A 25,710-nucleotide genomic window follows, 5' to 3' on the forward strand; every position below is an offset into this window, starting at 1 on the left:
GTCAGGAATAAAAAGGTGGAGTCGGTGCCCTCTCTGACAGTGGCAAATTCTTTCAATGAATATAATGGCACCGAACAGTGAGAAGCTTGGCAGCAAACGTCTGAAGCAGCTAGGCCTAGCATTCCCACGGCGTTTGCTATTAGCGAATCGGTGTGCAAAAGCACCAGTTCGAGGCTTTGACAGTATAATCCAAATGGCAGTGGCTCTGACTAATGCCGTTTCAGACCTGCAGTCACAGTGAAAAAGTCAGAAAAATCAAACGGCAAAAAGTTTTGCGTCCGAAATTCCAGATGATCTTATGCACTCACTCAATGAGGTAGTGGCGGTTCTGCAAAGGTGTTCGAATTATCAAGAATGCCCCAAAAAACGGTCGACTGCAATTACACATAAAAGGCATTCATTATGGCACGTGTTTCTATTCATGCCAACAATACAAGGGCAGAACCAGAGGCCACAGTGGCAACAAGATAATGAAGCACAGGAAGTAAGGGAAAAAAGAGTTAAAAAGGTTCTAGAACACTCGCAGAGCCCTGTCTACTTTTCATTCTTTTGCACTTCAGCTGGGGAGTGCTACACCACTAAATACAGCCACCCTGGCCATTCCCACAGCAGCAACGACAGCAGGGAAAGGCCATGCACGTGCCAGCCACTTGCCAGAAGCGCTGAAAAGTCTAGTGCTACATGTGCAAAAATTACAAGAAATTGCGTGGGAGATGTCATTTTGTGGTGTGTAAAATGTGAATTGCGCACCCTTTTTCCGAGAACGAATCTGCTCGCTGTTCATGGCCACAGCTGGAGTGCAGATGCTGAAGTCATTCTGGTGCAGCGTGGGGCAGGAATCGGAAGTGTTTGTATCAAAATGGCGCAATTGGGTCAGGAGTTCCACCCTTGCTAATAAGCGCCCACCTTCCTAATGGACATAAAGCTGCATAACATGCTACTGACCAATGTCAAAAGCACAAATCTCCATACCGCTCATTGCGTTGTCAATACTGTCACTATATGTACTTACATTCATGCGTCGGTCGTACTCCTGAGGGTCAAAGTCTCCCTCAATATCGGCATCCGCAAAGCCAAGCTGGTCATTTCCCGTGACCTCCTTGAGCTTCTGAAGTTTCTCGAGGATTTCTTTCTTCTTCAGTGCCTTTAACCGATTGATTTCTTCCTTCTTTTGTTCTTTCTCCTGAAAGCACAGAAATGAATGCACCGGCAATATGCATTGCAATATGTAAGTGCCGAATGGCAAGATGTGTGGCAGGGCAATATCACCTCCAGTAGCTTGACGGTAATTCACGGCTACAAATAATAGAGCTTTAGGTTAGGGGACGCAAGTGGCTGGCGTACGTAAGAACTAGGGGGCAACGGTACTGCGCATGCACACACCCCACCGTAGGGGTCCCTAGTTCTTGCGTACCCCACTAGTTCTTACGTACCCAAGCCACTAGCGTCCTCCAATCTAAAACTAATTTTTTCGCATTATAGTGACGGTGAAAAATTAGAAATACTAAGAAAACAGTTAAGGACTTCTTATTGGGCAAGATGGTAGCAAGCACAATTATCGGTTGTGAAATCTGACCTCATGGATCCCCAAGCCAGTCCAATATATATACACAAGTCGCACTACATTATAGGGCAATCACTGGCGCTCACGTAAATTAGAGAATGTACAACACCATTTGCGTGTGATAAACAATTTGATTAAACATGTCTTTTTGTTGTCAAATTTGTGACAATGTTCGCAAGGTTTTGGACACAGAGTGCCTCATACCCAAAAGCAATGACATGATAGTAACAGTGCCCATTTGGTAAAGTGGTCATTCGACAAAAAGTGTAACGATGTGTTGCAATATTCAACAGAGTTGCAATTTGGGCTTGTAGGTACTTCATGGATCGTTGTGTTGTCGTGCTAGTACATAACAAAGAAACACAGATTCTAGAAACTTGAGCAGCATCTACCGCTGTTCACAACTGCATGCTGCAGCTGGTGCCGGTAGAGAGGTAAAGCGTCAGCTCACCTGTAGTTTTCTTTCCTTCACTTCTTGCCTTTTGACTTTTCGGCGATCATCTTTTCGTCGCATGGAATCCTGCATTGTTCTGGGGTACTTCTTGATCTGCAAAAAAAGAATGGATCGCCCACGGTCAAATTACTTTTATTTAGGTTGTATGCTTTTAAATTGAGGGGCTAAAAATATGCCATAATGGAGGAGTCCTGCTTAACTCTAACTACCAGCTGACATTTTGGCCGGGAATTGCATCTGCGGCCTTGTGTTCGCCAATAGTGTACCAGAATGGTGGATTGTAAAAGAAGCAAAGATATGCCTGCTGACATGTGGGTGGTCTCAGAATGTAAAAACTACAAATGCATTGACAGGCTCAAAAACTGTGTTGGGCACTGAGCTTTATTTTAACAGCTATGCTATCAATTTCCGGATCTGCTATTATGTATGGTTTTCTGCTACCCTCAACTATGTTTCCGTCTCCTTCGTATCACTTTGTTACTTTAAAAGATAATCTCTTCATACTGCACACCCTGCCCAAGGCTATTTCTTCATTTCAGTTAGAGTATGCAATTCAACTCCGCTTCTTTCTTTTCAATTTCTACAATATTACACTTATCATATTCCTATCCATTTAACTTTCACTACAAGAGAGGAGGAAAAAATACATTATTTTGCACAGTAAAAAGCCTTTAGTCCAAGACTTAAGCCTTTGTCTAGCATCAGGCTTTATTAGGCTGGCAACTTGTGTGACTGCGAGTAATACAGCAATCACTCCCTGCCCAGAGCAAACCTTGTCCAGCTGGCAGTATGGTGGCGGGACAGTGCCCACATTTCCACCTTACTTAGACTCAAGGGTGCCTTGAGCTGAAAGCTGAGGCCAGCTGCACTGTGGGTTCTGCTCGATGATGTTTCTCCTTTCTTAATTTGTCCCCGATTCCAAAGATTAAGAAAGCACGCAATGAAAGAACGTCTAATATAAACATAAATATTCAGTGCACTTTCAGCCAAAACTTTATTCCGAGATATTAGTACTACTGCTCTCCTCTTCCTACTGGTACCTAACATACAATCGAATCTCGATAATTCAAAAGTGTTTGCTGAAACATGCTGTACATTCGTGCTGTCTATCGCTTCAGCGCAGTGAGCGCCAAGAACAAACCACACGCACAAAACTACGAGCCGCCAACGCAACTATACTCTGCCCCCAAATCCCCAACGCAGATTGCTCTCAAGATACGGCCGCACGACCGTGCGCACCCGGCACATGCACAGTTGCAGCCGGAGAGAAGCCCCCCTGGTGCCTCGCAAGATTGGCTGCCTCGCGTGCGAGATAACACGGAGCGCTTCTCTTCACATTCGTACCTTTCGCGCGGGCGAGAGTGACCCACGATCGTCAGCTCCCCTCGCACGCTTTCACTCGCACTGCAGCGTAGGGCGCGCGGCGACGGTGTTATCGCCCTTGGATTTTATACAGAACCTCACGGTGACAGTGACACCCATGCCGACGGCAGAAAAGAGCCTGTAGTGTCTATAATATTGCTATCGCAATATATAATAATAAAAAAGGAACACGCAGCGCCCTGTCTGCGTTTTTATCTTGGTCTTGAGACAGAGAGAGAGAGAGAGAGAACGAGGCTGCGACAGACGGCTGCAGACGGAAAGAGCAAAGCTGCGTGGCTCCATACTCCAGCGCACTAGCACTCTCCCCATCCACGATTGCCTGTATTTAGAATTATCGGTGGCAGTGCGGATTTTGGTGTGAATTAGCGGGATGCGTTACATATTGCTTTCAATAAGTTGTTGGACGGACCGCGGTGGCTACTTCGAATTATCTGAAATTTCGAATGAACGATTGGTGATTTAGCGAGCGTTTACTGTATTCAAACTGTAGAGAGCCACCACCCAAGTTGACTGCCTCCCTAGCTTGTATACTGTTTCCATGGATCAGTGAACATTGTGGGATTCTCAAACCCATGCTCTAGGGACAAAGGAACGACAACACAGTACTGCAAACAATCACAAGGGCATTTATTGCACCTTTTATAGATCAATCTCTGCTAGCCGAGTTGCTATCTACAAAACATGCCGATGGGCGCGCAACAAATCTAGAAGTCCGACTCACCGCGACCGGATAATGAGCGAATATGTTCGCCCCATGCTGGATCCCAAAGCCTGGTCGTTCGCGTGTACGGTCACATGAATGGTGGCGCGTTCGAAGGTGGCCACGCGAGACGGTCTTGCAGAGGCATGGATCGGCGCGCATGCAGGACGTCCGCGGTGCTTGCCGGCCCGCAACCCAAGAGCGAGTCACGCTCGCTCTTTGGTTGCGTGCCGACGAGCGCCGGCCCTCGCGCCATCTCTCGTATTGCGCTTCAACCACGCCGACCGGCGCCGGCCCCAGGCCACGCGGCGAAGCCGCACTGCAGGAGACTGAAGCTTTGTGGGAAAAACAACATATCAGGGGACGCGTGAGAGTTGTGCATCCCCACATGTCCCGCATGTGTGCTAGCCACAGAGCTAGTATACTTTACTAGCTCCTTTGTGTGCTGTGCCAATGCCATTGCATGTCCACGATGTTCTTTTAATGCAGAGTATTCTCCGAGTCTAGCCGCTTTTCTCAATTTGGTTGTCTACATTCAACAGCAGTGCCTCGATACGTTCTGCCTCCGCTTGAAGAGTGCACTGGGTTGGCTAACCTAAAGGCGTGGATATACAGTAGAACCTTGTTAATTCCAACTCCGTCGGACCGCGAAAAATCATCGAATTAACAGGGTTTTCAAATTATCAAAAATGGACAAGAAAGGAGAAATAAACGTACGAAATGTGGCTGTATCAACACTGCACCTTTATTTCACCCGAAAAACGGTCACTTGAAGTACCGTATTTACATTGTGTTGGCTTGTTCGCGTTACACTTGCCTGCTGCGCCACGGTGCACGCTTGCACTCTGAAAGCTTGGACAGCAAAGATGTGTTCGGCCTTCCTCTACTCAGCGTTGTGTACTCCACAGCCATCGCTCGTGTTCTAGCACCCAACGGCCATGCAATGCATTAGCATTCTTGCAACAGGAAGATTGCACGCCGAGTGAGATGCTCGTCAACTTGTAAATGACCAGCGAGCATTGCGCCTGGATGCCTAGACACAACTGACAGACCAACAGTTGCGTACGGTTCTTCAATATTCGCCATATTCACATCACTACCGCTACGCCACCAGGTGCATACATTGTCTGCATAGGCGTTGTTTAATAGCTGCTAATAATAAAATTAGGCAATTACGAGCCCTGTGGCTTTGCCACAATTACTTTGAGAGTATACGCTGGGCATTTATAGTAAAGTTAGCCCAAGTGAAATTTCGTTGCTGTTGGCCTTTAAGGACAGCTACTACTTGCGTTCTTCACAGCAGTGGTGGTGCAATAAAGCTTGTCATGAGATTTACCAAAAAAGAACAAAACATGCCACTCACAAATTCAGAGTCTGGTTCTTCAAAGCGGTAGTTGAACTTGTGCTCAAACATCTCCTGTTCCTGAAGAGTCGCTTCGTCTGCACTCAGATCCTCTTCATCGTTGAGCTTGGCTGCCAGCAAACTGCTCCTCTCCAGGTAGCGCTTGTTGAGAATGTAGTCACGAAGGAAATCCTCAGCCTTGTCCAAGTTGCTGCTATTCCAGTAGTCGTGCAGATAGCCCTGAAAGTGCAGCAGAAAGTGCCATGCCAGGAGCCTCTAAAGAACTGCAGAATACAGGTTTGGAAGAGTGCAGAAAGATTGCAGAGTTGGTTCACATTCATTTAGGCAAAAGAAATCAAAGCCAGAAATTTGACACAGAAGAAAGCAGGCACAAAAACAGAGATCCTGAATCTGCAAAGGTGATAGTAATACACAAGTCACGTGGGCACTTTTCAATGGCTATTGAGTTGATGGCCTTCGAAGTTCCAAAACTATTGACTCAAAGGAATTGTATCACTACCATGCAGCAAACTCGACGGTCATGGAAACGTTTCCCCGATCTGACATCAAGTACTTGTAACATACCTATTGCAAGCAACGATTCTGCATCCCATATGTGAATGACCTCAATATATTCTAAATACCTAAGAGTATTTACATTGTTGCAAGTTATTTAAATCGCATACTGAAATAACGCACCATCTTTAGTTATGCGATGGCACATTTGCGCATTTTTTCATATTCGATTGGAATATTTGAGCATTCGAGATTGGAACTTCTGAGTATTTTTCGAATAGTGTTTGTTATTCGATTCGATTAGCACTAAACATTTACTATTCGAAGTACTTGAAATTCCGGAAAATAAATACAGTCAACGACCAATTTTCCGGACGGCCAATTTTTCGGACATGCCCGGTAATTCAGACGACTTCATAGCATCGTCACATACCCCTAGAGTCAATGTATAAGAACGTCTGAAATTTCAGATGCAAAAAACCTTCACTGTCCGATTTTCCAGTCTTTTTTCCATGACCACAGGTCCGAAACGGCATTAATCGAAGCCATCACCACCGCCATTTTCATTATCTTACCACCTCGAACCGGCGCTTTCGCACGCAGATCCGCTGGCAGCCGTAGCCACCACCGCAGCAACGCTAGACCTAGCTACTGCGATGTTCGCTACCAAGCTTGTTGCTGTTCGGTGCCATGTTTTTCATTAAAACAATTCGCCACTGTTGGCAATGGCGCCGACTCCGCCTTTGTAATCCTCACTAATGGCTACGAAGCAAACCCGAAGCATTGCGGTGAAGCATACTATGAGTGGGAAGAAGCGACTGTCAAGCAACACGGTTTGTATGCCTTAATTATAAACGCGAGCACACACCGTCTCCTATCCCAGTACACGCACCGATACGCCTAATAAGTGTAGTGGCAGCCTTCAGAGCTATTTCAGACATGCCTGTGGTGATTTGTGCCCTTGGGGGCAGTAAAAGATATGCATTGTTATAGGCATAGAGCTAAACCCTAGTCCCATGACAAAAGCGGAAGCTGAATGCTCTGAGAAAATCGCACATGCACTCGCACAGCTGCAGGCAGACCAGGCGACCATTTTGACAACGCTAACAGCCACTGAAATGAACCATATAGAACTCGAAAAGGAACAGCAATGTGGGTCATAGCGCTAGAAGACACTGACAAGAGCGACACAACAGGACGAGCGCTCGTCCTGTTCTCTCACTCTTGTCCATGTTTTCCAGCACTATGACCCCCATTGCTGTATCTAACCAACTAGTCCAAACAACCATACTTCAAGAAGAAAATTGACAGAGTGTTTGCGAAGACCACTCTTATTGAAAATCGTATTTCACAAGTCAGGGAATCAGAGTGGAAGCTTGAGGCTAGATTGGATGATCTTGAAAACAGGAGCTGGAGACTAAATATGGTCTTTTCTAGCATCCGTGACAACAACCCGAAGGAAACACAGCAAACATCTGAAGAACTAATCGAAAGCATCTGCAAAGACAACCTAAAACTCGCTTCGGTGCTGAGGGTAAATAAACATACTTACTGAAAGGGCGCATAGAGTGGGAGCATACTGGGAAGGGAAAAACTAGCCGATTGTAGTGAACTTTTCGAGCTGGAAAGCATGAGGGAGTGTGCTACAAAATGCACGCAAATTTAAAGACAAGGGTCTCAGTGTGTCTGAAGACTTTAAGCACTCTGTCTGGGAAAAATGGCTTCTTCTCTGGAATTACACAAAAGAAAAACGCAAGGAGTCCTGTCTACGCCTAAAATATGACGAGGCAATTATAAACAGCGACTACATGGGACTACAATATGCGGCAACCTGTTCTACTGAGAGTGTCTGCGCATTTGAATGACGGAGAATGACATGCACGTGATAAATCACCTAGAACTGACATGAATGGCTTGGTTGAACCCACGGAGTAAGACATTTAGGAGGTGAAACTCCCGTTAGCGCGAGCGAGCGCGGGCGACCAGATAAGGTCACAATTGTTGTATGCACCGACGGGGCCATATACAGTGGCGGCGCCATGCGGCGCATCGTAGAAGCCGCAGCGAAAAAAAAAAAAAACAAATGCAGCGCCCGGGCAGGCGGCTCCAGCGCACTCTCAACGGCGGTGATTTCTTTCCAGGCCGCCAGCACGATAACGGCTCCGCGGGCATGTGTGTGTGCAAACAGCAGAGTTCCCACTCCTAAATGTTTCTTGCTCCGTGGTTGGACCTAAAGGATTTTTCATACTTTTAGTTAACTACAGAAGCATCAAAAATAAGACGGATGATTTTGCCTCAATGATTTCAACTGTGCAGCCGCACGTTGTACTAGGCACCGAGTCGTGGTTAGATAAGAGTATCACGAAGAGCGAAGTATTCCCACCGGGGTTTGCTGCCTACCGTAAAGAAAGGCACCGGCACAGTGGAGGTGTTTTTATTTTAATGGCAAACGATTTGTCTAGTGAAGTACTTCATTTTAACAACGATGCAGAATCAGTATGGTGTCGAGTGCACCTCTCAAAGAGGTGCAAGCTAGTATTCGGATCCTTCTACCGCCCACCCGATAGTAATGAAACCCCAATTCAAAACCTTGCTGACCTTTTATCAGTGCTCTCCGATACTGCTTTTCTTGGCAGGCAATTTTAATCTCTCAGGCATAACTTGGACTACTGACAGCCCAATAACTAACAAATCACAAATCAATACAATTTTTTACAAACTAATTATTTTAAACAATTTAACCCAATATGTACTTGTTCCTATTAGACAACAGGCTACATAAGATCTTGTCCTTTGTAATAACCCCAACATTGTAAGCAAAATCTCAATGCAACCTGGCCTCAGTGAACACAACGCAGTCATTACAAAAACATTTCAGTGGTTCCAATACTGGCGCAACTACCACGGCGAAAATTCTTATATGAAAAAGGCAATTTTGACACCATACAGGCAGAATTAGTATCATACTTTCCAACCTTCCAGCACCTGTACGAGAGTAGCGATACAGAGCACTTACGGTCCCCCCTTCACAACAAATTATTAGGAATACTAGACAAACATGTTCTGTAAAACCCCTGCGGGTTTTACAGAAAAATGCTGTAATAACGCTCCACTCTACCGCCAACACTTAAAGGATGCAAATTGGATGCTAAAACTGGGAATCAAGAAAGCGAAGGAATTATTTTTTGCTCATTTAAACACAGACCTGGGAAGAAAAAAAAAACCCTAGAGGTTTCTGGAAATACATAAGAACAAGTAGAACCAACAACATTTCAGTTCTCGCCCTAAAATCGAATGACACTACTATAACGACTGATGCTGAAAAGGTTGAAATGTTTAATCTATACTTTAAACCCGTGTTTTCGAAGGGACTAATGACAGACATGACCACATCACTTTCTCCTAACTGTGCCTTTGACCACTGCATGCCTGAAATAAACATTGATGTACATGGTATCGACTGTCTTTTATGGGAACTGGACCCTTCTAAATGTATGGGTCCCAACAGAATTCCCTGCTATATTCTAAAGAAATGTCACGGCACTATTGCTAACTATCTCTGTACAATATTTCAAATGTTGTACAGGCTGGGCTGGTTCCACAAGACTGGAAAATTGCACATGCTAATCCAATATTTAAATCAGGAGACAAGAAACTGGTGGAAAATTACAAGCCTACACCCTTAACTTAAGTATCCTGCAAAGTTTTCAAACACATATTGTATAATCAATTATTTAAATACCTTGAATCCATTAACTTTTTCACTGCCTCACAGCATGGTTTTCCTAACTGTTGCTCATGCAACACACAATTCGTTGAATGCCAACAATTTATAGGTAACTTTATAAGAATAAACATGCAGATGCACTATTCCTTGACTTAAAAAAAGCATTTGACACAGTAGCTCATCACTTACTAAACATTAAGTTGACGTCTTTGACCATACGTAATAAAACCCGAAACTGGATTTGTAATTATCTAAATGGTTGTAAACAGTGACTCTTTCTTAATGGGTGTAGTTCATCACACATAACCCTATATTCAGGAGTGCCCAGAGCAGCATTTGGGGCCACTATTGTTCCTCACATATATATTAATGACATTGTAGATGACATACAGACCCCTTTGAAATTATGTGCAGACGATTGTGTTCTTTACAGAGAAATCAATCCACCATCAGATGTACCAATCTTGCAGAGGGACCTTCATAAAATGGCAAATTGCGTCTATGCTGGCAAATGAGTCTGAATATTATGAAATGTAATGTCTTCCATTTTTCCAATAAAAAATTCGAATGTCAAACACAGTACAAAGTTGAAAACACAACAATAAAAACGTCTCAGAGTGCAAGTACGTTGGTGTTTACTTCATGCCAAAACTTAAATGGAACGTAGACATCAGGCAGTCAGTATCTAAGACAAGTAAAATGTTTTTTATTTGCAGAAATTTCAAATCAGTGTCCAAAGATGCTAAAGAAACACTATTTTTTGCATGTCAGATTTATCCTCGACTATGCCTTCATGATCTTACGTCTTGTCAATAAATTAACTGGAACGCCATGCGTTTCTCCGCAAAGTTCGGGAATTTATATCTCGAAACCAGTGTCAGCGTGAAAATTCGTTCCAAGTGGATCCGCCTTGCGAACTCCACGGCTAGAATTTGTAAATTGCAATATGGGCCATAATGTAACTAGTTAAAAACATAATTAGTGAATGTTTATTAATTAGTTGATTTTGCATCTCAATTTTTTTTGTATTGTCCGCCACTTCGAGTAGATCAGCTCATGAACTAGAATTGCGATACCTGCCACAGGCAACTCAAGATTTTTGAAAGTGTTCGCTGAAACACCCTGTATGCATTACTGACTGGCACTTACCAATTTCTCAGCGTCTTTTCTCTGGTGAATCTTGTCCACCTCCCCTTTCAGCCACTTCTTGTATTCCTCTTCGGCTTCAGCCTAATAAACAGTTAACACATATCTTCAGGTACACAACAAACGGAACAAAAGTGCAAGTGCGGAACACAATGGTGCTGCTGAAAGTGAAAGGGAGAATTAACATCCATCCAACTTGCAGTAGTACGAAGCTACAAGAGAAACAAATACGGGTTTTTCATAAACAAACCTCTGCAGTTAAAAAAAAAATTTGTCCTCATCTGGGGTTCGAAACCGGCACCAACACTTTTCCGGGGGCAGTTGCTCTGCCACCTGAGCTAACCAGGAGGCTAGCCGATTGCAACGCGAGATCTAATTGAGAACTCAAAGCTGAGGGGCACTAAATGTGAGCTTAATAGTGCTGGTGCTTGGAACACGAAATGAAGGTGAAGACGCAAGCCTCTGCTCTTACTTAGGGCTACCTCAGTACTAAAAGATTGCACATGGCTAGATGTACTCAGTGCTGGATGTTGATAGATTCATCATTCTCAGTGAATAAAAGCAACACACAAGAAATGAGCCACATCTTCTAATATAGTGCATTTCCCTAGTGCTTTTTTCTAAATACGAAATTCTGGTTTAAGCTACCACCATCAAGTGGAGATGCTTCCTTTACTCACACCTAATGCTCCCAAGTAGCTATGATTTTCTTAAAATGGATGGTTTAATGCCCCCAAAATTGCACAATGGGTTATGATGGGCACCGCAGAGGACTCAAATTCTGGCCACCTCGGGTTCCTTAACATGCACGTAAGTCTAAGTACACAAGCATTTTAGCATTCTGCCCAGTTGAATAGCACTAGGAATTATAATAATGGTGAAAAACATTGAATACACTACACAAAAAAAGCTAACAGCACTTTGGTGACTGAGTTAAGTCGACAAAGCACTGTTACATTACAAGATGCCACAGCAACATTACTCAATAAATAAATAAGTTATTTTTTCACCATACTATGCATGTAATGAATGTATACAAAAAAGAAACAGCCATAGAAAAAGCAGGACACAAAAACAAATTGATTGCACTGCTCCATAAAAGGGCTCAGACCTAAAGTGTCATGTTAAACAAATCTGCAATTGTTATCATGCAATATGTCTGGAAAACGTTCGTCAAATATATATCAGATGCCACTCCGAAGACAAATGATAGCCAATAGACTGAAATTTGAAGGCACTGCACTGTTTGTGAATCCTCAGTCATCGAGCAGACACCATCTGCAAGTACGTCGCAGTGGCATCAGGTTTTGTTATCCGTGGGCTTTTAAACGGAAACTTTCATGACAATGTGCAGATGCACATAAACGTTCATCAAATATGTTTATAAGCACCTTATGTAATACACTAAAATCCTCCTTCCCCATAATCCAATGGGCACAAGTTCAGAAATTTGTGTCATGCCATTTGTGCCAGTACAATATTGACAGATGCTTTACGAACTAGATTTAACATTCCAAGGCAACAGAGAGGTTATGAGGAATGCGGCAGTGGAAGACCCCCAATTAATATTGACAACTTGAAGTTTCTTTAATATGATTGCAATGTTTGATACACAAGCATTTTTTCATCGCACCCCCGCTATTAGAATGAAGCCGCCATGACTGGAAATTGAACCCATGACCTTGTACTCAGTAGTACCAGAAAGCCAGGGCTACAGAGCCACTACGGCAAGTATCTCAGTACAAAAGTAAAAAATAAAATTTGTAAACCGATCGGGACAAATTGCCAATAGGAAAAATAGTCGACATGCTCCGTAAATGACTGCCAGAGAAGTGCACTTGTCCCATGCTGATGGCGAGCGCATGCTTCCAAGATGAACACAAAACACAGACAAGTAAGCAACAACAGTATGCTGTCTACAGCTGCTACAAGATGATATGGAGGTGCCTGAAAAGGTTATGACATTGCGAGGTCTGTGGGGCTCTTAACGGTATTGGTAACTTCCATAAATTTGGCAACATTTTAGCCACCTCTATGTCAAATTTGCCTTTTTGTAGCCTTAGCAACCTTTTAGGGACGTCTTAGTGATGTAAGTACACATAAACCTTTTTGGTAAAATTTCTCAAGGGACTTTGGTTCAATTCCTTGCCCTAATTTATCCTAAAGGGGATATATACGCCCCATTTGTAACTGCTTTTAAGGACATACCAAAGTATTTAATAGAGAGCCATCTAGGTGCATCAAAGCCACTTTTTAGGTCGAGCACAATCTTGAGATCTGATACCACTTTAGAAAATTGGGGGTTTTCTCTTTCCACATGCTGACCACTGACTTGCTCCAGCAGGAGGTAACTTAAAACCACACTAGTTTTAAGAAATCAGAAAGGTGTCAAGGAAGAATTGAAAAAACAAAAAGGACAGAATTCCAAACAAGTTACCATCATGGCTTGGTGATTTTTGCTAATAATGGGGTGTTTTCGATCAGTTATCAACACCACTTTGCAGCTGTGGCTGATCTCACGCAGAGTTCAAATTTTGCAAGAAAGAATGATGGAGTATATACTGAGGCAGCATGATGACTCCAGATATTATGGTAGTTCATTAGGGATCTTATAGCGACTTCACTGTGTTTTATTGCATAAGCTTTTCAATAATTACAATGCGAACTGCTTCAACTCTACCAAGCTACGGCATAAATTTCTTTTACCTGTAGTGCCTTACTTTGCTTCGCTGTCTGCAGCAGTGATCCTTCATCCTCGTCATCGAAGTCTGCGAGGACAGCCTTGAAGCTGCACAGTGCACAGCATTAAGAGAAGCACCTTTTAAGCAGACAGTGAACAGAGTTTAGCATAAGCTGGAAGGAACCTTGTGTGAACCTTGCGTGCAGAACTATGACAGGCACACTGCTCAAATGCCCTTCAAGAGAGTTTGACACAACAGTGTATGTTGTAATATGACAAGAAAATTGCCGTCTTCGACTGAAAGCAAAACAAAAAACTTTACTACTCTAGTCACAAAATTACATTTGCAAGTTTATAGCCAAAATGTATGGGGGCCCTCAGCAACATTCAAGTGGTTGCAACTGCTTTCTACCTGGGACAACTTCTGTTGGAAATAAAGATTAATTGATTGAGTGATTGATGCAATGATTGGCTGAACAGTTTACTCCTCCCCCACCCCCAAAGAAAACCTCTTATTAAACACAATGCAAAGCAGAGGATGGGCCCATTGGTATATAATTATGGGGTTGTATTATGCAACGGTTCTTATAATTTTCCATCTTTATTTTCCACTGTTCTTGCCCTTCATCAGTGGCTGGCACAATAGCACGCCTTCATTATTGCCAGCATACTAGCAGCTAACAATGACTGCCAATAAACACTACAGAAATTCTGGGAATTCTCTACTAAAGCGTAAGCATTGTTTAGCTCAGCTAAGACTTCGTTTTTGCTTAGTTTTACTTACTTACAGTTCCTAGCTTATGCATGTCTACCCATGGTCTTTCCGGTGGCAAAGAGCACTTAGGCTTTAGAAGACAATTGTCAAATTTTCTCGCCACATCCGAACCCTTCCCTGCAATTGTATCAATTGAGAAGGAACGCCAGACACGAGCGCGCTTCAATGGAGCAGACTGGTTAAAAGGGAACCCCAGCTGTTGCAGTGATTTATGAGGTGTTGCACGAGGGGAGAGTGCATTGTCTGGATGCCATGTTGCTCTCGCAAGCCTGTGTTATGTGCGCGTTCCTTCTCCACACAAGCTTTCGCCTGCATTCTAAATCCGCCTTGGTAAGGCCCAACCAAAATTCGCCAAGCATATCAATGCACTTGCTTGCCCGCAATATGAACACCTTGCGGGCAAGCGAAGGGCGCTCGAAGGACGCTCCGCAGCGTTCAGTTGGACATTGGCAACCCCAAAATTTCAAGTAGGCCCACACCTAAATTTAATATTGGCACCCCCAAATTTAAGTTAGCCCACTGTGAAGTGAGCTGGCCCGCCCCCAAACTACAATTTGGCCCACTGCAAATTTAGGTAGGTACAGCCCCAGATTCCAACTTGGCCCATCCCCAAATTTAGGTTGGCATGCCACCAAATTTCAAATTGTCCCACCACCAAACTTCAAGCTAGCCTACCCCCAGATTTCAAGTTGGCCCAACTCCCGAATTTAAGTTGACCCCCTCCCAAAATTTCAAGCTGGCCCACCCCCAAATCTAAGTTGGCCCACACCTAGATTTCAACTTGGCCGTCCCCCAAATTTATGCTTGGCCCATGTCCAAATTTTAGTTGGTCCGCCCCTATTATAAGCTTCCCCATGCATTTTCTAAGGAGCCCTATCGGTACTCTTTTATTTTCTTTATTCTTTTGCTTCGAGTTGTTCCTTATCACTTAAAAAAGCTACTAATAATTTACATTAACACTAGCAAAATGATTAAATCTCTTAACTTTGCAAATTGCGCATTTTTGTGCAGATACAAAGCATTACACTTTTTCTGTGACAGGAATGGGGAGCTCGCCAAAGTTTAGCTTTAAAAAATGAATAGAATCAAAGCAAAGGAATTGTTGCATTTATGAACCTTTGTGTCTCTATAAATACAGCTTTTGTTGGTGTTAGGCTGTGCATGACATTTTCATGCAGTCTCTAAAGTCGTATGTTTCTCAGCAGCTGTCTAGTATATTATTAATACTAGACTATTAACTAGCACATTACTAATGAAAGTTAACAGTGGCAGACCTCCTTTTCAACTGCTCTTCCTCAGCAGCAGTGGCAAAATGGCCCTGCTTATGTTGTGCTGACGAGTCAGCATGTCCTGCGGCATCTTCTTCATCTGACAGCACGCTGCACCAAAAAACAGGAAGTGCAAAATGAACAATACGAAGAGTGGACAGAGAAACAGTCAACCCAACATTTATGAACCTTAAACACAGGATAACTGAAAATAAATCGTAGAAATCACTCGTATAATGTATACACATCTCAACGTTTGACACGAAACATTGTTTCCAATGCTCATGAACTTTAAATTAAACACAATAACTAAAAAAATGATTTGGAGTTCTTGTTAGCATGTGCAGCCTGCACCACACATGCTAACAGAAAGGTAGCCATATATCACTCATTAGTTACAGGCAGTTAAACTTTGTTATGAACACTCTTACACATGTTGTAGCTATTCTGATGAGAGAGTGGTGATGTACCATGACTCAAGTGTTGTTTCTCCACCGTTGTTTCTCCAAGCAAGAACTTAGCAGAGCCCTTCAAATGCTATAAGGGACGCTGTAACTCAATTTGCAGCTTTTTATGATGCTAAGTGAAGCTGTCTAAAGGTTAAAGTAAAAAAATGTCAGATATGCACAAGATTTAGCTGCTACACATCATACATATTGAATGGCATCACACATATTGGGCTTTAGTGATTACATTGACAGTGGGTTATTACATTCACATTGAAACATTTTGGGCTGAACACAACGTCAGAGGCACGGATTATCGTAATAAGATGCCACGGACAGGATTTTCCAGGCTGGCACTACAGTGCGCTTCTTTTGCTTCCATTCTCTCGCCTTCGCTTATGACTGTCATGCATTGTGGCGAGAACCACAAGTGCCCTGTGAGCCATGCAACACAGTTAGCCATGTCACTCTCAAAGAATAAGGCATCAGATCTTGTGCTGGATGGGGTGTCCTTTCTTTAACATTTATACTGTGGGCATTTCTTAGGCACTTCTTCGTCTGCGCATGATCGTCATCACATCGGATTCTTCATATCCATTGTTTGTGGGGACTTATCTTAAGACTGATCTGTGCCTTCAGTGTGATCGGACCACCACGTCTTCAGTCCACCACTGCTCCAGCAGGTAGAACGGGCAAGCAGAGGATGGGGAACCGAGGAGCAACCTCCACCATGTGTGACGTAGCAGTTAACACAACCTTTAATATGGCTCGAAGCCGTGATGGACCGATCACACTCAAGGCACAGATCAATCTCAAGATGAGTCCCCACCAGCGATGAAGATGGAGAACACAATGTGATGATGATCATGTACAGATAATGAAGTGCCTAAGAAATGCTCACTAAATCATTTTGCCCTCATTATGACAACATGATAATTTCTAGCTACAAACATGACACAGCTGAACAGTTTTGGTGTTCGCTGTAAAAGCTACGATCACCACTGAGAAAGAACATATGCACTAACAGACACCAGTCTCTTATTGAGTGCATTGCAACACCTCATCACTTTTCAAGGTTTTGCGTAGGTGTCAGTAGACTGAACCACATTGCTCAAAGCACAATGAAAGATTTGGTGACAATTTTGCCAGTAAAATCCTGCCATGTGCACAACATGAGTTATGCACTTTCTCATGCTTATGCATGGCAAATGATATCATTTACAAAAAGAGAAAGAAAAGTGCCTTGGGCAGAGCTTACCCTTGCTTCTCAACAATCAGCTTTCTTTCGTAGTCTTTCAGGAACATGGGCTTTTCCTTCTTTTGCTTTTCTTTACTTGGCTCACCTTTATCTGCATCTACTGCGAACGAGAAAAAAAAAATGGTGCAGTTTAATCAGAAACATAACAATTGAAGTAATCTATACAAGCAGTAAACAAATGCATCAGGAGCTCTTCATTTTCAAGGAAAATGACGTGAAACTGGATAGAAGGATTAATCATGCTCCACAGCCACCAGTAATCTTTAATAGTCATTCATACATCAATAAAATGAACATAAATATAATGAATTATTGAATAAGATGAAGCAAATCTAAAATTCAAGCTTAAGAATAGCTCAAAATAAGACGGGAGGACAGGACCGATGCCAACTTCCAAGTAATTTTATTGCAGTATACAGCAAGAATAATGTCCTTCTTGTCAGTGTCTTACTCTTCTTACTTAGCACTACGTATTCTTAAGCTTGAATTATGAACCAATTAGCCCAGCAGCACACATTAGTAAATAAAAATTTTTCTCACCAATATCACAACATAACAAAGGTATTTTCATGTCAGATGCAACTATGTAATAATGACGTTCAAATTTATGGCAACTTCAGGGTAAAAAAGGCTGTGCCTATCATACTTAAAAGACAACAACTTCTCTGTTACAAGGGTATGCCACTTCCAGAAACGTAGATGACTTGGTCTTCTGAAGAAGAGGTACATGGCGTTCATTTCTAAAGGTTTACTCCAACTGACACGACATGAAACTGTGCAAGACTTACAGTTCCTAATACTGTGCCAGCTATCATGTCACTGTTTTGCATTATCAGCAACACACCATCTTTTTTTTATAGGTACCACTAAATTCTTCTGATAGACAACACTTCTCAGTGGTCTTGCTTTTCCAGCAGTTTCTCCAGGCGCCAATTAAAGGTTAAAGCCAAAGGTTAAAAAGTAACCAAGGTGACCTAATGCAAAAACAATTTATCCCTAAAGTAAAGCACACGGTTGTTATATAAGGCGTCGCTGCCTACCGCAGCGCCATGAGAAGGCGCGTGCTTGGAGCCACCCAAAGGGGAGGAAAAAGAGGATGGAATAAACGCAGAGGATGAGTAATGTCTCCACTCCTGTCGTACTGAGTGATATGCACGATATAACATAATTGGCGACGAGGATTCAACAACCCACGTGCTACCGGCTTGCCCTTCATCTGTGCCGTCGATTGCTGCATATCATCCTCTACGATGAGTATTTTGGGGCTACAACCTCCACCCCCGTTCCTGTCATCACCTGGAGACCCAGTCATCCCATGGGAGCAATGGATTCAAGCGTTCAAGAACTACATGGCGGCGTCGGGCGCCTCCGACCTACCTGCCATGCGTCGGAAGGTGATTCTGCTCAACTGCTTGGGCTTGGAAGGACAACGCATCTTCCAGACTCTCACGTCGGAGTACGACCCGCGTTTTTTGGCTTCGAGCGCTACCGGAGGGACGTTGACGACTCCTGCCCCAGATGAGTTCCACTGCGCTGTTGCGACACTTGAAAGTCACTACAAGAGCACTGTCAATGTCACTGCAGAGCGCCACCGTTTCCGTCGACGTGCACAAGCCCCAGGTGAGACTGCGCTAGATTACGTCACCGCGCTACGAGGTCTCGTAGGAGCGTGCAACTTCGGTGACTTGGCAGACGACATGATGCGCGACAAGCTTATAGAAAAAACTACTAGCGAATACTTGCGTGAACGTCTTTTACTGGAAGAGTCTTTTACGCTTTCTCGAGCCCTTACCATTGCGAGACAGCATGATCAGGCGACTAGAGAAGCGAGAGAACTTGCACGACATGAAGCGCAAGTGCATCACGTTAAAAACACAAACACGTCAAATATGAGAGCAAAGCACTGTGGCACCTGCACGTGCTATAAGACGCCAACTGAAAGTCGGCGAGCTCTGAAAGAGCAAGAATGTTATCGTTGTGGCTCTTTGGACCATCTGGCGAATAGCCCTCACTGCAAAGCTAAGACACATAAGTGTCGCAGATGTGGAATGACTAGCCATCTGGAAAAGGTGTGCAAGTCTTCCTGAAAGTCTGAAAAGAAAATTCAGCATGTCACGGAAGGCGACGCAGATACAGCTGACACGGACGATCACATAAGTGTTTGTCACATCTGGAGTCGTAAGCAGGGAATTTATGCAGTGTTGGAAATGGAAGGAATTTCCGTGTTGTTCCTGATTGACACTGGATCATCGGTTTCACTCCTAGCAGAACTTTACCGACGCCATTTCGATACTGTATTTCCTCTGACATCAACATCCGTCCAGCTCCTCGATTATTCTAAGTCAGCAATTGCTATAAAAGGATGTTTCATTGCTCCAGTTTCATTTCATGGCCGACGCACTTCTGTCCTTCTGTACGTTGTGTCGGGAGGAACAACAATTCTTGGTTTAGATGGTATCGCGGCTCTGGATATGAAGATTCAAGGGTCACCTCTCAGGTGTCTGCTAATGACGCAAGAAACTCCTGTGCTCCCTCCTGAATTACGTTCCGAGTTCGAGCACTTGTTTGAAAAGCAGCTAGGAACAGTCAAAGGTTTCACTCACAAGGTCAGAGTTCGCGCTGTCACAAGGTCAGAGTTCAACCAGTGGCTAGCAAACTGAGACGACTACCACTCGTCATTCGTGAGCAAGTCTCACCAGAAGTACAAAAATTAGAAGCTCAGGACATCATTGAGCGCGTCGATTCTTCAGAGTGGGTCTCTCTAATTGCCGTAGCCAGAAAAAAGGATGGCTCGATTCGCATGTGCGTAGACCTACGAGAGCCAAGCAAAGCTATAGTAGTGGACAGTTTTCCCCTGCCACAAACTGAGGAACTTTTGAACAGCTTGGCTGGTGCACAGCGATTCTCCAGGCTAGATTTAACTTCTGCCCACCATCAGTTACCACTAAACCCAGAGAGTCGTGATCTTACGACGTTTATAACCCACGACGGACTATTTCGCTTTAAGAGGGTGTGCTTCGGACTGGCATCGGCACCGTCAGCGTTTCAGAAGACGATGCATATGATCCTCCAAGGATGCAAATGCGTCTTGTTTTACATTGACGACATAATCGTGTACGGGCGCTCCAGAGAGGATCACTTGGTCAATTTGCGCACTGTTTTGAAACGGCTCTCTGTCGCTGGCCTCAGGCTCAACTATAAATGTATTTTTGACGCCACTGAGTTGACTTTCCTAGGCCATGTGTCAGCGCCAAAGGGTTATTCCCACTGATGTCATCTATCGAGGCGATAACCAAGGCACCATCACCTACAAATATTAGTGAACTTCGCTCGCTGCTGGGACTCGCAGGCTGCTACTCCAAGTTCATCCCGCATTTTTCTGATGTCGTGGAGCCAATGCATGTTTTGCTTTGAGGAAACGCGCCTTTCGCTTGGACAGCGGCAGCCCAAACCGGCTTGGAGCAGCTGAAAACGTTGATAACATCTTGGGAAGTTCTTCACCTTTTTGATCCTCAGTTACCCGTGTACGTTACAACTGATGCCTCAGGATATGGATTAGGTGCTGTACTGCAGCAGGATAACAGAACATCACTGCAAACTGTCACATTCGCCTCACGTACTCTTCAACCGCATGAACGGAAGTACTCCGTCGGTGAACGTGAGGCCCTTGCCTGCGTCTGGGCCTGCGAGCACTGGCACATTTACCTGTGGGGCCGACCTTTCACCTTGCGGACAGACCACGCTGCTTTGGTTGCGCTCTTCTCAACGAAAGGCACAGGTCACCGTCCGTTAAGGATTGCGTGCTGGTCATCACGGTTGCTTTGCTACAACTACATCATGGAATACAGGAAGGGTAGCGAAAACGTCGTGGCTGACACACTCTCCCGGCTGCCGGTACAGAGTTTCACCCATGATGCACCCGAAGAAGAATTTATATGTCTCTTGTCCCCAGTAGTTACCATGCAAGAGCTTCAAGAAGCAAGTGCCGCCGATCAGGTTATCTCTCAAGTCAAGCAGTTTAACACTACTTCTTGGCCTGACAAGAAATCCTTGTCAAAAGAGCTGCTACCTTACTTTCACATGCGATCTGAACTCTCTGTTATTAGCGACATTCTTTGCCGGGGTGACAGGATTGTCGTGCCTTCCGCTTTGACCCGCCGTCTTAGGGATCTGGCTCATGAGTCACACCCAGGAATTAGTCGTACCAAGGCTCGTCTTAGGGAGTCATATTGGTGGCCGTGCATGGATAATCACATTGAAGAACTTGTACGCACATGTGTAGCCTGCCAGTCATGTGACAAATCAGTGCGTACATCTGCAGCCCCAATGCAACCAGTCACTCTTCCCGAGAAAGCCTGAGACAAAGTTGCTATCGACATTGCGGGACCTTTCACGCAAGCTCCAGCTGACTGTCGATTTGCCATTACGCTTATTGATTATTACAGCAAGTGGCCAGAGGTGACTTTCGTACGCGATGCGACCACGTCTACAGTGACCAAATTCCTACTTGAACTTTTCGCAAGAGAAGGATATCCACGTGGTATCGTATCCGATCATGGACCACAATTTTCTTCAGCGAATTTTGAAGATTTTCTCACAGAGCGCGGAATCACCCATTACAACTCTTCTGTGTATTACCCGCAAGCTAACGGTTCAGTGGAAAGATTTAACAGGGTATTAAAGTCCTATATTCAATTAGCCCTGTCAGAACGTCGTGAGATAAGAACAGCGATGTTTGATTACCTACAAACATATCGCTGTACGCCTCATGCGACTACTGGTGTTGCACCCGCTATTCTTCTTCATGGACGCCAACCTCACACCAGACTCGACATTGTGGAATTTCCTGACAGATCTTTTACCAATGACCCTTCAAAGGCACTACAGCAGTTGAGAGAGCGCATCAAGAACAAGCAAATGACGAAGCGCTACACCGATCAAAAACGCGGTGCCAAGGAACCCAACTTCACCGTGGGTGACTACGTGCGGGTTAAATTACCTGCAGTTCATGGGAAGTTATCTTCACAGTTTTCTGCGCCTAAGAAAATTATTGGAAAGCGCGGACCCGCCTCTTACCTCTTGGAAGATGGGCGGGTGTGGAATGCTTCCAAATTAGCAGCCGTTCACCCTGAAGCTATCAGCAGAATGAAATTAGGTACCACTGCTGTCATGAACTGGTCACCGGCAACCAATCACTCAACTAGTGCGGCTGTAAGCCATTCGTCACAACCTGGCAAATCAAGCGCAGATAATGCACCCCTGAATCCTGAACCACCTGCCGCAGGGCGCACGCAACAAGCTTCAGGTAATTTGTCAAGATGCGAATAGCGCGTGAGGAGAAGCGCCCGCAACAAGAAGACACCAAAGATGCTGCATGACTACATCAGGAAGTAACGGACAATTGTTTTTTTTCACGAGGGGATACGTTATATAAGGCATCGCTGCCTACCGCAGCGCCATGAGAAGGCGCGCGCTTGGAGCCGCCCAAGGGGGAGGAAAAAGTGGATGGAATAAACGCAGAGGAAGAGTAATGTCTCCATTCCTGTCGTACTAAGTGATATGCACGATATAACAACGGTGGCTACTAAAGAAATGAAAATTCCACAACACGTGAACTAAAATGTGTTCATAAAACACGTACTGAGTTGTCCGAGCCTAGCAAGACAAACTCTAAGATATAGAGCATTCCTAAAGATGATGACCCTACACAGTCAAAATGTACAGAAATTATGAAACAAAAAAGTAAGGCTGCATCCAGTCCCACAGAAATATGGACAGATTATTGGAATGGTGCACAGTGTGAAGATGCCGATGATTAAAAAGATCAATGAAAAAGATCCGGGCCAATCATTATTCGCCACAGCAAAATGATCGACTTGGAATACAGTTCATGGGTCAAAAGCAGATTTACGCAATGCAACGAGCACGTGTTAAAAAGACTTGGAATAGACAGCTGAAAAAGCACTGCCAAAACTTCACGACGAGTCACCCGAATTTGCATGTAGAACAGACGCACTGTGACAGTCACCGCATCTTTCACCATGACGCTTTCTGTTTGTGCCTTTGAAGCGCAATAGGTCCAAATACTACTGTTACGACTCCGACAGTCAACAGCAATCAATTTCGTAAACCGAATGGTATTGAACACGTCCATCTTCGGATGCGCGCGCAGTTAATACAACGAATAAGTCAACTGCAGTGCACATAGCTGCTGCCTCTACGGTGTTGTTACACCGGTGTGTGGAAGCGACACCGAACCCAGGCACAAAGTGAGGCGTCCTACCTTTAGGCTCGAAAAACACAGTGTCCTTGTCGTAGATCTTCGGGTCTTTACTTTTAAGGGCACTGAGGGTCTCCAAGAACTTTTTCTCGAGGGCCGGCGTGAGTTCCTGTCACGATAAAAAAAAAAAACAGATTTAAGAAAAAGACAGCACTAAGAGGTCCGCAATTTAATGCGACCTGAAGATCAGTTGACGTTTACCTCTGCGTCCTCATCCTCCGATTCCGATGAACTCGAAGAGCAATCCAAGGTGACGTTCTCGCCATATTTGTCCTTCACTGAAGAAATAAATGAAAGACTGCGGTGAAACTTCCCGAGGCAAGTAAACGGTCAAAAAACTTGACTAGAACGCGTATCCAAGGCAACAAACCACATGGCTCGCCCACAAGTGTAAACGTGTGTAAACATGCGCGCGGTGCAATATAAGCCGCAGGTACCAAGAAATAAAAGAGGTGTTACAACTAACATTTCTGAAGTTCTTCTTTCTCTCTCCACCTGTTGTAGTTCTTGGCATAGCTTTCATTTAATTTAAGCTCGCCAACATCGTCGGAATCGCTGTCGGAACCTCGAAAGAGAGCAGCCATTTTCACGCGCACGTGAGTTGACCAGAGTTGCCAGACAATATAAATCTTTCCGACATATCCAGAGCGAGGCTCAATAGGTGGTGGTCAAAAACGCCACGTCTCTGCCGTGTTTCTGGCTCTAGCAAAATTCTTTCCGCCGCATTCAAAAAGCGAAAGCATAGCCTTTAAGATCCGCACTTTAAAGGGCGCCACCCTATAAAACGAGGATTTGGACACCACCTATTTGCGAGAGTGAATAGGTGGTGTCCAGATTACAAAGGACGAGCGAGTGCGCTAATTGTGAGCTCAAGAGTTTGCAGTGTCTGAATTTCGAATTTCGAGGCAGTTGGCGGCACGTCCAGAGCCGGCCCTAAAAAAGAATTGTCTTCTAGGGTGATGGTACTTGAGGATCAGGTCGTTTCTCAGGCAGCTGTCATTCAAGACCTTAGAGGAGAAATAAATGCCTCTGAACAGTATAGTAGGTCCTCAAACCTCGAAATTCATAACCTACCCCAACTTCCTAGTGAAAACTTGACTACTACTGTTGCTGAACTGGCCGCTCAACTGGGCATTGATTCATTCCTGCCAGGTCACGTAGTAGCTGTGCACCGGTTGCCCAGGAAGAGCAAAACAGCTCCAGTTTTAGTGCGCTTCCTTTCGGCGGGCATACGTGACAGCTGGCTGGCAAAGCGAAAGAAACTGGAATCTCTGGCGAAGGAAAATGAGCCCTCGGTTTTCTTTGTCGAAAACTTGACGAAATACAACAGAGAACTGTTCTGGGAGACAAAGACTAAGGCCAAAGAGGCCGATTTCAAGTTCGTATGGGTGAAACATGGCAAAATTTATGCCCGTAAGAAGGAGGGTGACCCAGTTGTGCGCATAATAAGCCCTTGTGACTTGTCTCGGCTAGTCTGACCTCTTCTATCCTCTGCTTTGTCTGTTGTAATCTTTTTCCTGATTCATGGCTTCGTGCGAACAATTTCGAGACTTTCCTTCTTTTTCTGTTCATTTAAAACCAGGTGAAGGCACATTCACTGTTTTTCATGCAAACGTGCCTAGTATTCGCAAGCACTGGAATGAATTTTGTGTCCACGCTGGTGCTGTACGTGATATAGCTGATGTTTTTGTCTTAACTGAAATTAATATTGGGCAGGAACATACTGGTCTCTTTCAACTCCAAGGTTATCACAATCATTTTTTGACGCGCAAGGACGGCCGTGGCGGTGGAATTGCCATTTTTATTAAAAATTGTTGGATTTCAAGTCCTCTGAACATAACTTTCACAAGTGCTGAATCGCTAGCCCTTCGTATTCACACACGATCTTTTGCCATCACATTGCTCGCTATTTATAGGCCGCCAAATCAAAGTGTTAGAAAGTTTGTGGACGAATTGCATCTACTTGCTTTTCCATCTGGTCACGTGTGCATGATAGGTGATGTTAACATTGACGTGCTGAAGAAAGAACGACACATTGTAGCTGATTACTTGAACACGCTTGCTGACGTTGGAATAGATTCTATTATCAACCTTCCCACACGTGTCGAAATTTTGGGCACATCGCTTAATTGTGTCTTCATGCATAGATCACGTCAATGTTCGCACTGAGA

At 44.3% G+C, this 25,710-nt stretch overlaps 2 protein-coding genes across 3 annotated transcripts in view; one reads left to right on the forward strand and one right to left on the reverse strand.

Moving 5' to 3' along the window:
• LOC142559815 (protein KRI1 homolog) overlaps nucleotides 1–24,147 on the reverse strand; it is a 37,546-nt gene extending 13,399 nt beyond the window's left edge. Inside the window, exons 1-10 of one of the 2 annotated variants that reach the window (XM_075671486.1) lie at nucleotides 24,006–24,147; nucleotides 23,741–23,817; nucleotides 23,543–23,648; nucleotides 17,260–17,356; nucleotides 15,562–15,666; nucleotides 13,539–13,620; nucleotides 10,836–10,916; nucleotides 5,465–5,683; nucleotides 2,016–2,111; nucleotides 1,013–1,183 (exon numbers count right to left, since the gene is read on the reverse strand). In XM_075671486.1, the coding sequence (XP_075527601.1) occupies nucleotides 1,013–1,183; nucleotides 2,016–2,111; nucleotides 5,465–5,683; nucleotides 10,836–10,916; nucleotides 13,539–13,620; nucleotides 15,562–15,666; nucleotides 17,260–17,356; nucleotides 23,543–23,648; nucleotides 23,741–23,817; nucleotides 24,006–24,123 (1,152 nt within the window). In that variant the 5' untranslated portion in view covers nucleotides 24,124–24,147. Of the gene's footprint in view, nucleotides 1–1,012; nucleotides 1,184–2,015; nucleotides 2,112–5,464; nucleotides 5,684–10,835; nucleotides 10,917–13,538; nucleotides 13,621–15,561; nucleotides 15,667–17,259; nucleotides 17,360–23,542; nucleotides 23,649–23,740; nucleotides 23,818–24,005 lie in introns of both variants that reach the window. The other variant, XM_075671485.1, reaches the window with a different exon arrangement.
• Nucleotides 24,148–24,498: 351 nt separating this feature from the next.
• On the forward strand, nucleotides 24,499–25,017 carry LOC142559878 (uncharacterized). Its single transcript, XM_075671564.1, has one exon. The coding sequence runs from the start codon at nucleotides 24,499–24,501 to the stop codon at nucleotides 25,015–25,017; it is 519 nt and encodes a 172-aa protein (XP_075527679.1).
• The last annotated feature ends 693 nt before the right edge of the window (nucleotides 25,018–25,710 follow it).

The sequence above is a fragment of the Dermacentor variabilis genome, chromosome 10 (assembly GCF_050947875.1).
Source record: "Dermacentor variabilis isolate Ectoservices chromosome 10, ASM5094787v1, whole genome shotgun sequence".
In the NCBI taxonomy this organism is placed as follows: domain Eukaryota; kingdom Metazoa; phylum Arthropoda; class Arachnida; order Ixodida; family Ixodidae; genus Dermacentor; species Dermacentor variabilis.